The following is an 11,825-nucleotide window of genomic DNA, read 5'->3' as shown; positions in this document are numbered from 1 at the left end:
TCCACACGGTTGCTCCGGCGAACTCGCACCTTAGTGCCATCGGATTCAAGGCTTGTCTCGAGGTAAGTTCTCCAAAGAAGAAGATCTCCTTGGTCTCAAAGGACCCGACGACTCTGCCGCACCGGGGAAGGTAAAAGTGATTTTGTAAGGGCTTCTCCGCCTAGCTGTGGGGGCTAAAGGAGAGACACTTTTGTAGTGCAATACTTGGAGGGTGCCTCCAAGGAGTGGACGTAGGTCAAGGTTTGACCGAACCACTATAAATCCGATGTGTTCTTTTCTTTTTATTGCTATTATTGCTTCCGCATTATTTAATTTCCGCACTTTGATTTCTGTGGTGATTTTGGTTTGAGTTTTATCTTTGGTTTTAAAGTTATCCAATTCACCTCTGTTCTTTGTTAGCTTGGGCCAGTTCTATAGGGCTTAACATCCCTAATGAACTTTCACCTAATCTACTTAGTCAGAAGAGGAAGTCCATAGTCAACCCAACCTAACTAACGGATCCATGGATTGCTTCGTCCAAGGGTACCTTATACATCTAGAATAGATGCTTGTCTAAGAGGGCAGATTTGAGTCCATCTTAGCTAACATATTACTTTTTGCCCTATCAATTATATTATAATGATTTATTACTCAATGATTTAGAGCCACTGGAGAACATACGGACTCTGATCATGACCGTAATTTAATGGTGTCATTTAGCGTCAGAACCACCAGGTCAGAGGGCCCTGATTATAATCATTTACCTGTGGTGTTATTTGGCTTCGAAACCGTCGATTAGAGAATGCATGTCACGTCCTTACTGGCGATAGACGATTTGAGAATGAATCTTAGTGATATTCTCGCCTAGACATTCGCTCTTTATGAGCTGAAGTGATTTTTAAATTTATCCACATGGAGGCCTGCAATGCTTTATGGTGCCGAATGTTGGCCTTTAAAAGAGAAGCATAATACTAAGTTAAGTGTGACAGAGATGAGGATGCTCAGGTGGATGAGTGGCTTTACCCTTAGAGATAGGATACGAATGAGCATATACGTGAAAAGGTTGGAGTAGCTCCAGTAGAAGATAAGATTAGAGAAAGTCGCCTTAGATGGTTTGGTCACATAAAACGGCGGCCTTGCGATGACCCGGTTAGGAGAGTAGAGGTATTAGATTTGACTTATGTTAAGAAATATAGGGGTAGACCTAAAAAGACTTGGTTAGAAAATATTAGGAATGACCTTTCTTTATTAGATTTAAACAAGAATTTGACTTTTAATAGGACACAATGGAAAAAAAAGATTCATGTAGCCGACCCCACGTAGTGGGATAAAGGCTTGATGTTGTTGTATAAATTGTTCCATAGGATGGATGGATGGATCTTTACTTTAAGTGTTTTGATAATTTATTTCATCTTAAATATCTTAAAATTTTTTTTTGTGATTTTTGAGTTTTGAACCTTTATTGAAATTGGTGCCACTTAATGATTGATTTAAAAATTTGGGGGAATTTAAAAAGTATGATTTCCACCAATTGAGATTAACTTTCAACACGGACATCATTAGGATAGTGTTAAAGCCAATTTGAATGATTGTATTTAATAAAATTTGGGAGGCATTTTAAATGTTTCGGGTCCCCTCAGGTTGAGATTTTCTGGCAACACAGCCTTCATCGAGGATTTATGGATATGATCATTTCATTAGTCGAACCTTATCAACTTTGTTTGCTTGCAAACAGAGGATCAAGTCGAACTCCTAATTTTTGGGTTGCTGTATAGACATCAGAATATGGGGTATTCACTTTAATATGTGAATTTTCTTTATAAGAGACTTTGAAGGCCTAATATGAACGTATGAAACCAAATACTCCGATCGACGCTACAACCGTGTATTTGTTCAATGGTTCAAGTCATGTCAACTTCAGTCCATTCAAACAGAATGATCGGACTTAAACTTAAGTTCACTTTTGACCCGTATAGCATCCTCAAGCGTCACATGTGTACACATATCACGCTCGTTAGGGCCAATGCACGTATATGCTTTTGAGTGCATTTCCCATAATATGTTTATATGATGGTTATATGTATGTAATGCAGTGGATGTGTATGACATAAATACATATTCACATACAAACTCATGTATTCATTTACATGTTGACAAACTTGCATATGTATTTGTATGTTTACATGTATACGTGTGTTAAAATATGTAATTATGCACTACTTAATGTGCTTGCATGACATGTTGTGCGATGGCTTAGTGCACTAACATAGCGTATGATGCATTTGCATGTGTGTATGATGCACTCATGTATTGCTCGTTTGTTTGCATAGTGCATTTGCATGATTATTTAATGTTCTAGTATAGTGTAAGATGTGTTTTCATGTCGGTGTAGGGCACCATTGCTACACAATACATCTTCCGTGTTGGACGATATGATTGCATGCCATGTTCTACATTTTGCAACGTGTTATATGCATGGTGTGGTTGTATGTTAATGCGTCATCACGACGTAATGAATTTTATATATTAGATGACATGCTTGCATGATATGTTTTGCAAGTTGTTGAGTATGTATACGCAAGGTATTTTACCGTCAAATATATATCTAATATATCTATGTGTAACTTAATGCAAAATGCATTTTCGGGTAACATGCACTCATGGTGCATCTCTTCTATACGTTTGCGGGCTTTACAAAGTATTTGGAAAATGCACTTGCATACTCTGAATACATTAGTACACATTCTAATGCATGAGGGGGTGTTCTTGAAATATTCAAATATAGTCGATTGTGCAGGTGATTATCATTTGAAAAATACGTAAGTTTCCATTTAAGGACTTGTAAACACATTTTGTCCGCTTGTACGAATGTTGCAGATCCAGTTGCGTGATTTAGAAGCGTGCTAGGCTTCATTGGTCGCATATGGGCGATGTTATTCAGTTTATTTCATATGCATATTATATTTTCTTCAATCTAATTTGTAGGAGCGTGCGTTAGCCTACAAATGAGCTTCCTTCGCCTTCTTCCACTCGTCAAGTTTTTATTTTTGCCTACCTTTCTCACCCTGAGACCGTCGGGCATACCTCTGCATTTTCCACTCTAGTATGTCCTATTTTTCCCATCATTTTAGTAGGTGAGTTATACTGTTGCATCTTCCTCCACCTCCGACCATGGGAGGACCCGAAGGAATAGAAACTATAGATTATGTTTGGCAGAGTCAGAGGTAGCGGGGCAGCATATGGAAAATTTTGTGGCTCATCAGAAACCGGTGCAGTCGAGGGTGGTCCCCTTGTTGTGGGAGCCACACCGTCCACCAGTCCCAAAGGTTTTGGTTGCTCCAAAGGTTCAAATTGTTTAGGGAGGACGCTTCTCTCCACTAGTACATAGTGGGGAAGAGGAGGATGTTGTTCGCATTGTGGCGACCCCTCCTATCATCACTACTCTTCCATGCGCTAGAGTCTTCAGGGACAGTGCTGCCAGAGTCCCCTAATACTTCGCATCGAACATACAATGCTTTTAATCCTCTGGGAGAGGACTCTAGTAGCATTGTCCTTGGGGATTCAACAAGTCACCTAGGAAGCATATTTATATTGACCATTATAATTAAGTTATTAAACTCACTCAAGGCACTCATGAAGTTATTGACTTGTTTAAGTTATTCATCCCAAAAAATTGATTGCTCATCCAAAGTAGTCATCTACCAACTAGGAGTTATAATCAAAAGTCAAGCATGTTCACAATTACTTAGAACTCATCCAAAATGCTTGCCTCGTGGACGGTTATTAGTCATACTTGTCTGCTATGTAGCTAACTACAAATAGTCGACCTGTGCATTTTTCTTGTTATTTTCTCATGTAGCCCATCTTGTACCATCAACCTTGATACTTAGTCATCACACATAAAAAGGGAGAAATTAATTGGGTATAGACAGGACATAATCTTGTATTTGGGCCAATCTACTTCTCTTCTCTGAATATTAAAATCTAAGATTCTCTCTCCCGCTTTCTCACTTCACTCTCCAGTTTAAGCTTGAGCTATGCCTATGGTAAGGTCTCTGTGTCTTCAACGAACAGCATTGGATCAAAAAAAATATGTTTTCATACTATATCCAAGTTTGGTTTGTGAGATGCAGTTGTGATATTTTATAGTAGATAAAAGTGAAAAATATGATAAAAAGTGCGGTTGATTGGAGGTAGAGGTGGAGGCAGCGAGAGATTTAAAAATACAAAGAAGTGTTAGCATACCATACCCGTCATCAAGATGACGTGTCCTCTATATTGTCTTACCACGTCTATTTATATGAGCTTTTGTAATATGTAACTGGATATACAATAATACACATTTATTTTCCTTTTTCCTGTTCTTCGCTTCTTGTTGTGCTTCCTACGTTCCTCTCATGGTATCAGAGACCTCCCATGGTTGATCAAGAATCGGCTGCCTCTCTTCCTTCCTCCTTCATTCTTTTCGCCTCCCTCTCTAGCTTCGTCATCCCAACTCTCAAATTCTTGATATCAAACATCAAGAATTTAGTTCCCACACAACTTACTGCATAGACCTACGCAATCTGGCGCTTGCAAATCCTCTAGCATTTCAAGGCGAACGGCTTTGCCGGACACCTCACCGATCCTCTCCTTCGTCCGACAAAGACAGCTCTGATTACAAACTCTGGTGTCTCATTGATAGTAACTTAATTTCTGCCCTCTTCTCTACTATTTCCCCTTCTATTCTTCCCTATGTGTTTTCTTCTACCACCACCCATGACATTTGGCTCATTCTTGAATGCCGATTACAACCAACGAATCGTTCTCGAGTTATTCAACTCAAGAACGAACTTCATCACATCAAGATGAAAAATCTATCCATGCAGCAATATCTCGCCCAAATCAAAACAATCGTCGACAAACTGGACACGAAAGATATCATTCTTTATATTCTTAATGGTCTTCCATCCAATTACAACTCCTTCAAAATCACGATTCGCACATCTCTTCAACCCATTGATCTTGACACCCTCTACTCCCTTCTTTGTAGTGAAGAAATTAATATTCAACAAGAACAATTGCAAGATGCCAATTCCAATTCTAATCCACTTGTTCTCTATGCGGACAGCAATAAACCTTCCCGAGGTCATGCACAACACAAATTCTTCAATGCCAAGAAAACCTCCTACAATTTGTCTGCACCTACATCGTTTCCCCCCCCCCTTCTTCTAAGCCGACTTGTCAAATTTGCAGCAAGAACGTCCACGTTGCGCTCAATTGTTGGCATCGTTGCAATTTTAAATACGCTTCCACCTCTACTCAACCACCTCGTGCCCTTCTTGCTCAACCCTCACCGTCTGTCACTCAAGATTGGATTCTTGACTCAGGTGCTTCTACACACCTCACCCCGGACCATACCAACCTCCAACAATCCGCCTAGTACCAAGGTGCCGACACCGTATCTATAGATAATGACAACAATATGCCAATTCAACATTCAAACCAGGGTTTGCTCCCTCTTTCGGACACACCACGTAAGCTTCATTTATGCAATTTACTTCATGTACCTTCCCTCACCGATAACCTCCTTTCTGATTCCAAACTTACATCTGACAACTTTGTTTCAAACTACTTTGACGCTAATGGTTTTTTCATCAAGGACATTCAGGACAATCGTTCGCTTCTTCATGGTCGTTTTCAAAAAGGTCAATATCAAATCAGCCTGTCCAACGACTCTAAACCAACTGCTCTTCAAGCCCACCCATCTACTCCGCACCTCTGGCATGCAAGATTAGGCCATCCGAACAATAGATCTCTCAACTTTCTTTCTCAACAGATTTATGAAATTTTATCAGTATCTTCCTCTTATATTCATACGAATTGGAATGTGGCCAAAAGTCACAAACTGTTTTTTTAATAAAAGTGTCATTATTTCTTTAAACCCGTTTGATTTAATTCATTCTGATATGTGGGGACCCGCCCCACAACAATCTCTAGAAGGTTTCAAATACTACGTTTACTTTATTGACGATTGCACAAGATTTTCTTGGATTTACTTTATGCATTCCAAGCAAAAAACATTCACAAAATTTACTCATTTCTATAATCTCATTCAAAATCAATTCAAATATACACCTCTATTTTTCGAATCTGATGGTGGAGGTGAGTTCACTAGCAACATCTTCAAAAACTATCTCATGAATTTGGTATAACTCATCATATCAGTTGTCCTCACACTCCCGAACAGAATGGCCTTGTCGAACGAAAACATCGACACCTTCTTGACCTCACTCGTACTCTCCTTCATACCTCGAATCTCTCTCACAATTTCTAGGCTGAGGTTGTCTCCAACACAAATTATCTTATAAACCTTATGCCGTCCAAAGTTGTTTCCCTCAACATTCCATACAAACTTCTTCATGGCAAACTTCCAAATTACTCTCGCCTACAAACATTCGGTTGTCTGTGCTTCCCTTGGCTTCAAACATACGTCTTTGACAAACTATCTCCTCGCTTTCAGGAATGTATTTTTATAGGATACTATTTGGCTCACAAAGGATATAAGTGTTTCAACCCCTCTACAGGCAAGATCCATATAAGTGTTTCCACGAACACATATTTCCCTAAAAAACCATTACCACTTCGCAAACCACTCCTTTCCCTTCAAACAGCACATTCATCACTCCATCCCTTCTCATACCTCACTCCACTACAGCCAATTCTTTTAACTCCAACAATTATCCGATCCCATCCACTTCTCCTCCCACTCCTACTCAGACTCCGTCAACATCTCCCTCTTCTTCCACATCAGGGACTACCATCTCTTCCCAATCCAGTCGCCCTTCTTCTATTCACCTACCCACTCATCTCATGCAAACCCATTTAAAATATGGCATCACCAACCCAAGCAAATATTCACTCTGTTAGCTGCTACTCAACCCTCTATCACTCCCACAACCTACTCTCAAGCCATCAAACTTCCTCACTAGCGAAACGCTATGACAGAAGAATTTCTAGCTCTTAAACGTCAAGGAACTTGGTCTCTAGTTCCTCCACCAAATCAACAAATTCTCGGGTGAAAGTGGACATTCAAAACAAAATGCCTCCCTAACGATCAAGTCGACTGACATAAAGCTTGTTTAGTCGCTCTGGGCTACAATCAACAATTCAAAGTCAACTATACATAAACCTTTAGCCCTGTAGCGAAGATGCCCACTATACAAATTCTTCTCATTCTTGCTCTTCAACACAACTGGCCAACGCTTCAACTCGATGTTTCAAACGCCTTTCTACATGACGATCTTCAAGAAGAAGTTTATATGCGCCAACCTCCAGGATTCATAGATAATCAATCTCCAAATATGGTGTGCAAGCTTCACAAGTCGCTCTATGGCCTCCAACAAGAACCTCGGCAATGGTTCCAGAAGCTCACCGATTTTCTGCTTTCTTTCGGCTTCGGGTTTAGTCGTTCTGATCCTTCATTACTTATATTTCTTTAAAAACACATTCAAATTTACATATTGATTTATGTTGATTACTTTCTTATTACAGGAAATGACCCATCAAAATTCAATCTCTTCTTCACAGCTTGCAATCCAATTTTGCTCTCAAACAAGTTGGTTAAATATCTCTCTTTCTCGGCATACAAATCTTGCGCACAATAAACGGGTTCTTTCTCAATCAGACGCACTACGCCACTAAACTACTTCAAATAGCTGAATTCACCGATTGCAAATCTGCTCCAACTCCCATCACACGAAGTCCAACAGCTCCCCAAGATCAACTCAACCGTTTCACGATCCTAATCTCTACCGCAAGCTTGCAGAATCACTTCAATACCTATCCATCACTCGTCCTGATATCGCCTTTGCCACAAAATTCATCTGTCAACATATGCAAGCTCCCATTATCCAAGACTTTCAGATGCTCAAACGTCTCCTCCACTACATCAAAGGAACTCTACACCTCGGTCTTCCTATCACCATGGGTGATCTCCAACTCAGAGCTTGCGCTGATGCGGACTGGGCTTCGGACTCCACAGATCGAAAATCCATTTCCAGTTTCTACATTTTCCTGGGAAACAACCTTGTCTCTTGGTCCATCAAAAAGCGAGTAACCGTCGTCAAATCCTCAACAGAACCCGAGTACATGTATCTCTCCTCGACCACTTCGGACGTCTTATGGCTTAGACGCCTCGTCAACGAACTTCATATCACGCAACAATCTCCCACAATCATTCACTGCGACAACATCTCCGCCATTGCAATAGCCAAAAATCTTGTGCTTCATGCTCGCACAAAATACATTGAGATCGACTATTAGTTCATTCATCATCATATCAACTCCGGCAACATCACCATTGCTCGTATCAACTCTACAGAACAACCAGCAGACATCCTTACCAAACCTCTCTCATCCAGTTGTTTCTTGGAACTAAGAAACAAATTAAACATTCAACCAACGAATGTTCAATTTGAGGGGGCATGTTAGCATACTATACACGTCATCAAGATGACGTGTCCTCTACATTGTCTTACCACGTCTATTTATATGAGCTCTTGTAATATGTAACCGGATTTACAATAATACACATTTATTTTTCCTTTTCCTGTTCTCGCTTCTTGCTGTGTTTCCTCCGTTCCTCTCAAGAAGAACGATAAGGAAACCATTCTTTACTGCTGGTAAGGTTTGTAAGACATTCATGAAAAGTTGGACAATCCAGTCCTGCATGCATCAAACTAGCCGATAAACCAATAAATGAAACCCCGCAGTCAATCAAGACAATGATGATGCATGCCTTCCCATTGCATCTCAGTCGTTAGGATCTTGGAAGTTCATCGAGTGTAGCCAACATGCATGCATGGCTATGTATGAGAGATTACGATTTATGAGGTATTAATATTAAGCCCATTCTCTCAAAAGCCTGACCTTATTAAATACGCATCTATATATCAAAAAAACAACGCCATCATTTTAAGCAAAAAACGTGTTTAAACAAGCCCCGTCCCTCACCGAAGAAACCAAGAAAGCTATGGCCTGCCCTAACATGCATCCAAGGTTCCAAACTTGAAAACCCCAAAGAAACCCCTAATAAAACGAATATGAGAAAGAAACTATGAGAGGAATTGGGGAAGATAAAGAAAGAGAAATGGTTACAGTTGGGTTCGTCGGTAGGGTAGGATTGGAAGTTCTCGGCTTGGAGGATCTGCTTAAGGTGCTTCCAGTGGCGCCCTCGAGCATGCCCTTTGGGGTATTTATCACCCATCTGCACCTTCTTAAATGAGAAATTCTGCGGCAACAGCATCTCCGAATTTACCACTTCAGGCTCCATCCCACCACGCCGAATTGACCACGGAACGCCAAAAACATAGAGATTTCTATCTTCTCGCCCAAAAACTGCTTCGCACGAGGAGCTCTCGTGATCTTATCACCCAACGGGAGAACACACCAAAAGTCCCTCTGTCCTACTTTCCATGCCATAATTTTATTTATTTATATTTATTAAATGACTTGTATAATTTTGTAAATATATATATCGAATATAAAAAACAATTAAGAAAAAAAAAATTGTATAAAGAATTTCTTATTGGAATGCCACAGCAGAAATAAGTATGTTGAAGTTTGAACAAAAATAAATATTAAATAATAAGTGATAACTAGCTTAGTTGATATATATTTTGATAATTATCATGAATTTTAATATCCTCTTTATTAAATTTATAGATCAAATTATATGATCAAAATTTTAGCTCATATAAGACTTATGAAGTGTTAATTTGTGTTGTCTTTTTTTTTTTAATTAATAAAAAATGGAATATTTTTTTCAAATACATTGATAAATATTTAGAAATTTTATTTTAAATGTCTATTAATAATTGTAATTGCTCAAATATGTCTATTCATTATTTTCTTAAAGAAATCTGCTCAAAACTTTGTTTCTGATCAAATTATCATTATTATATATGAATAAAAGTCTAAACACTCATTGATGAGTCACATGAGCTTTCAAACAAGGGAGTTGCTTCAACATTTATCTTCTTAGTATCTTGCTCGTCTCCAACATTTTCAAAGTTTGTGGGTTTGTTGTGCGATAAAGTTTCATAATGTCAATTCTAACCATTCAATCATCACCTGTTCAAAATTAATAATGATATGTTTTTATTTATTTATTTAGATTTGAAAATGTCAATTGCATTCTAATTCCTAAACTCAAACTAGCATTAGACATTATAATACACGTTAAAAATATGTTTGAACCTTGTTTGATATTTATAGCAAGGAGAACAAAGTTTGATTATTCAAACAATATTTGAATAAGATTTTAGCAATGTTCGGGCATAATTGTAATAAGATTTGAACAAAATTCTAGTTGCCACGTCCCGAGATCTAAAGTGAAATAATTTCTTTTAACTTTTATTTAATACCCATATCGATAAACATCCAAATCGTTTTGATATCTAGAGCAGATTAATTGCATTAAACAAAACCAATAGAGAATGAAAAATACAATTCACATTATTATAGTAGTTAATATTTATATTTTGTCAATAGAGTACAAAATAATATATACAATTGTATTTATAGACAATAAAAGAATATATATAAACAGGAAGAATTAAAAAAAAAACTAAAACATTATTAGAACTAAGCTTCAATCCACACGCTCTTTACCTTTACCTTGTGTTATAAATTGAATTGTTCGGTCCAGGCACTATGCACGAACCGACTCCCCGCTCCTTTTTCGCGAACGGTGATCAAAGTCCGGTCTAAGTCTTCCACTCGAACCAGCTGTCGCTCCCCTCTTGCGTGCAACGAATAGAATCGAGCCTCTTGTGATTTCCTACTCATGTGCTTTCTTCTCCTTTTGCGCAGTGGAACCTCTCTTCAATCCCGGAAAATCACTCGGTTTCTCTACCTTTTGAAATCTTGCCACCCTTATTGCCTTCCTTTTTGTCATTTAAGATGAAGAATGGAACCTATAGCATCTTTCTAAACCTTTCATCGCCTCTCTCATGGCCACCAAAGGCCTTCCTCCCTCTCGCAGCAGCCAAACCTCTTCCTTATTCTTCCTTTTTTGTTTCTCTCTCGCGAATATCCGAGCAACTAATTAAAAATATAAAACTAAAACTAATGCAAGGTGAAGTAGAAACAATATGCTTTAAATCATATCAGAAAAATTATAAATCAATATATATGTTTTATGTACCGATCAATTGTATCAATCAATTATTCGGTATTTATTATAGAATTAGTTTTATTTAGTCATATCATTTAATCATCTTCGTCAATCCATCAATTATATATTAGTATAAGTATTTATATTCAATAATGGTAAACAATAATAATAATTTGTATCAGTATTCAGTAATCAGCAATCAATATCATTAATTAATATCAACACATTACTCAATTTTCTATTAGATGTTTAGTCGAGGATATATTATATTTTGTTGTTGCACTTATGACTCTCAATCAATGAACTCCTTATAACTTCTTTTGAATCACGAGGCAGCCGCCCCGACTCCTTTTGAATCACAATCAATCGCCAACTCCTTATGACTCATATCCATTGACTCCCATCAGTGTACCATGTGGATCTTGAGGAAATTATATGAGTTTGTTATATCATATATATTGTATCAATCAGTACATCATATCCATACATCATATCATATTCAAATTAGTAGAAATATTAGATTATTGTATAACTCATTTATAGCAATCTTTTTAGTAAAGTTTACATTTATAGTCGTATCGAGTCAAATCGCAATATATCACTTTTCAACATGTTTCCAATATGTCTTTTTTCCCACTCATTTTATCCAGAAATTTCTATACACATATTTAATAGGTGAAAGAATGCA

General features: G+C 37.9%; 1 protein-coding gene across 1 annotated transcript in view; it reads right to left on the bottom strand.

Moving 5' to 3' along the window:
* LOC110100870 (INO80 complex subunit C) overlaps positions 1-9,373 on the bottom strand; it is a 13,390-nt gene extending 4,017 nt beyond the window's left edge. Inside the window, exon 1 of the mRNA XM_020828578.2 lies at positions 9,118-9,373. Coding sequence (XP_020684237.1) covers positions 9,118-9,292 — 175 coding nt within the window. The 5' untranslated portion in view covers positions 9,293-9,373. The remainder of the gene's footprint in view (positions 1-9,117) is intronic.
* Positions 9,374-11,825: the final 2,452 nt, after the last annotated feature.

This window comes from Dendrobium catenatum, unplaced genomic scaffold (assembly GCF_001605985.2).
Source record: "Dendrobium catenatum unplaced genomic scaffold, ASM160598v2 fragScaff_scaffold_1271, whole genome shotgun sequence".
NCBI lineage: Eukaryota > Viridiplantae > Streptophyta > Magnoliopsida > Asparagales > Orchidaceae > Dendrobium > Dendrobium catenatum.
The sequence above is the reverse complement of the archived record's forward strand: the minus strand, read 5'-3'. Positions and strand labels throughout refer to the sequence as shown.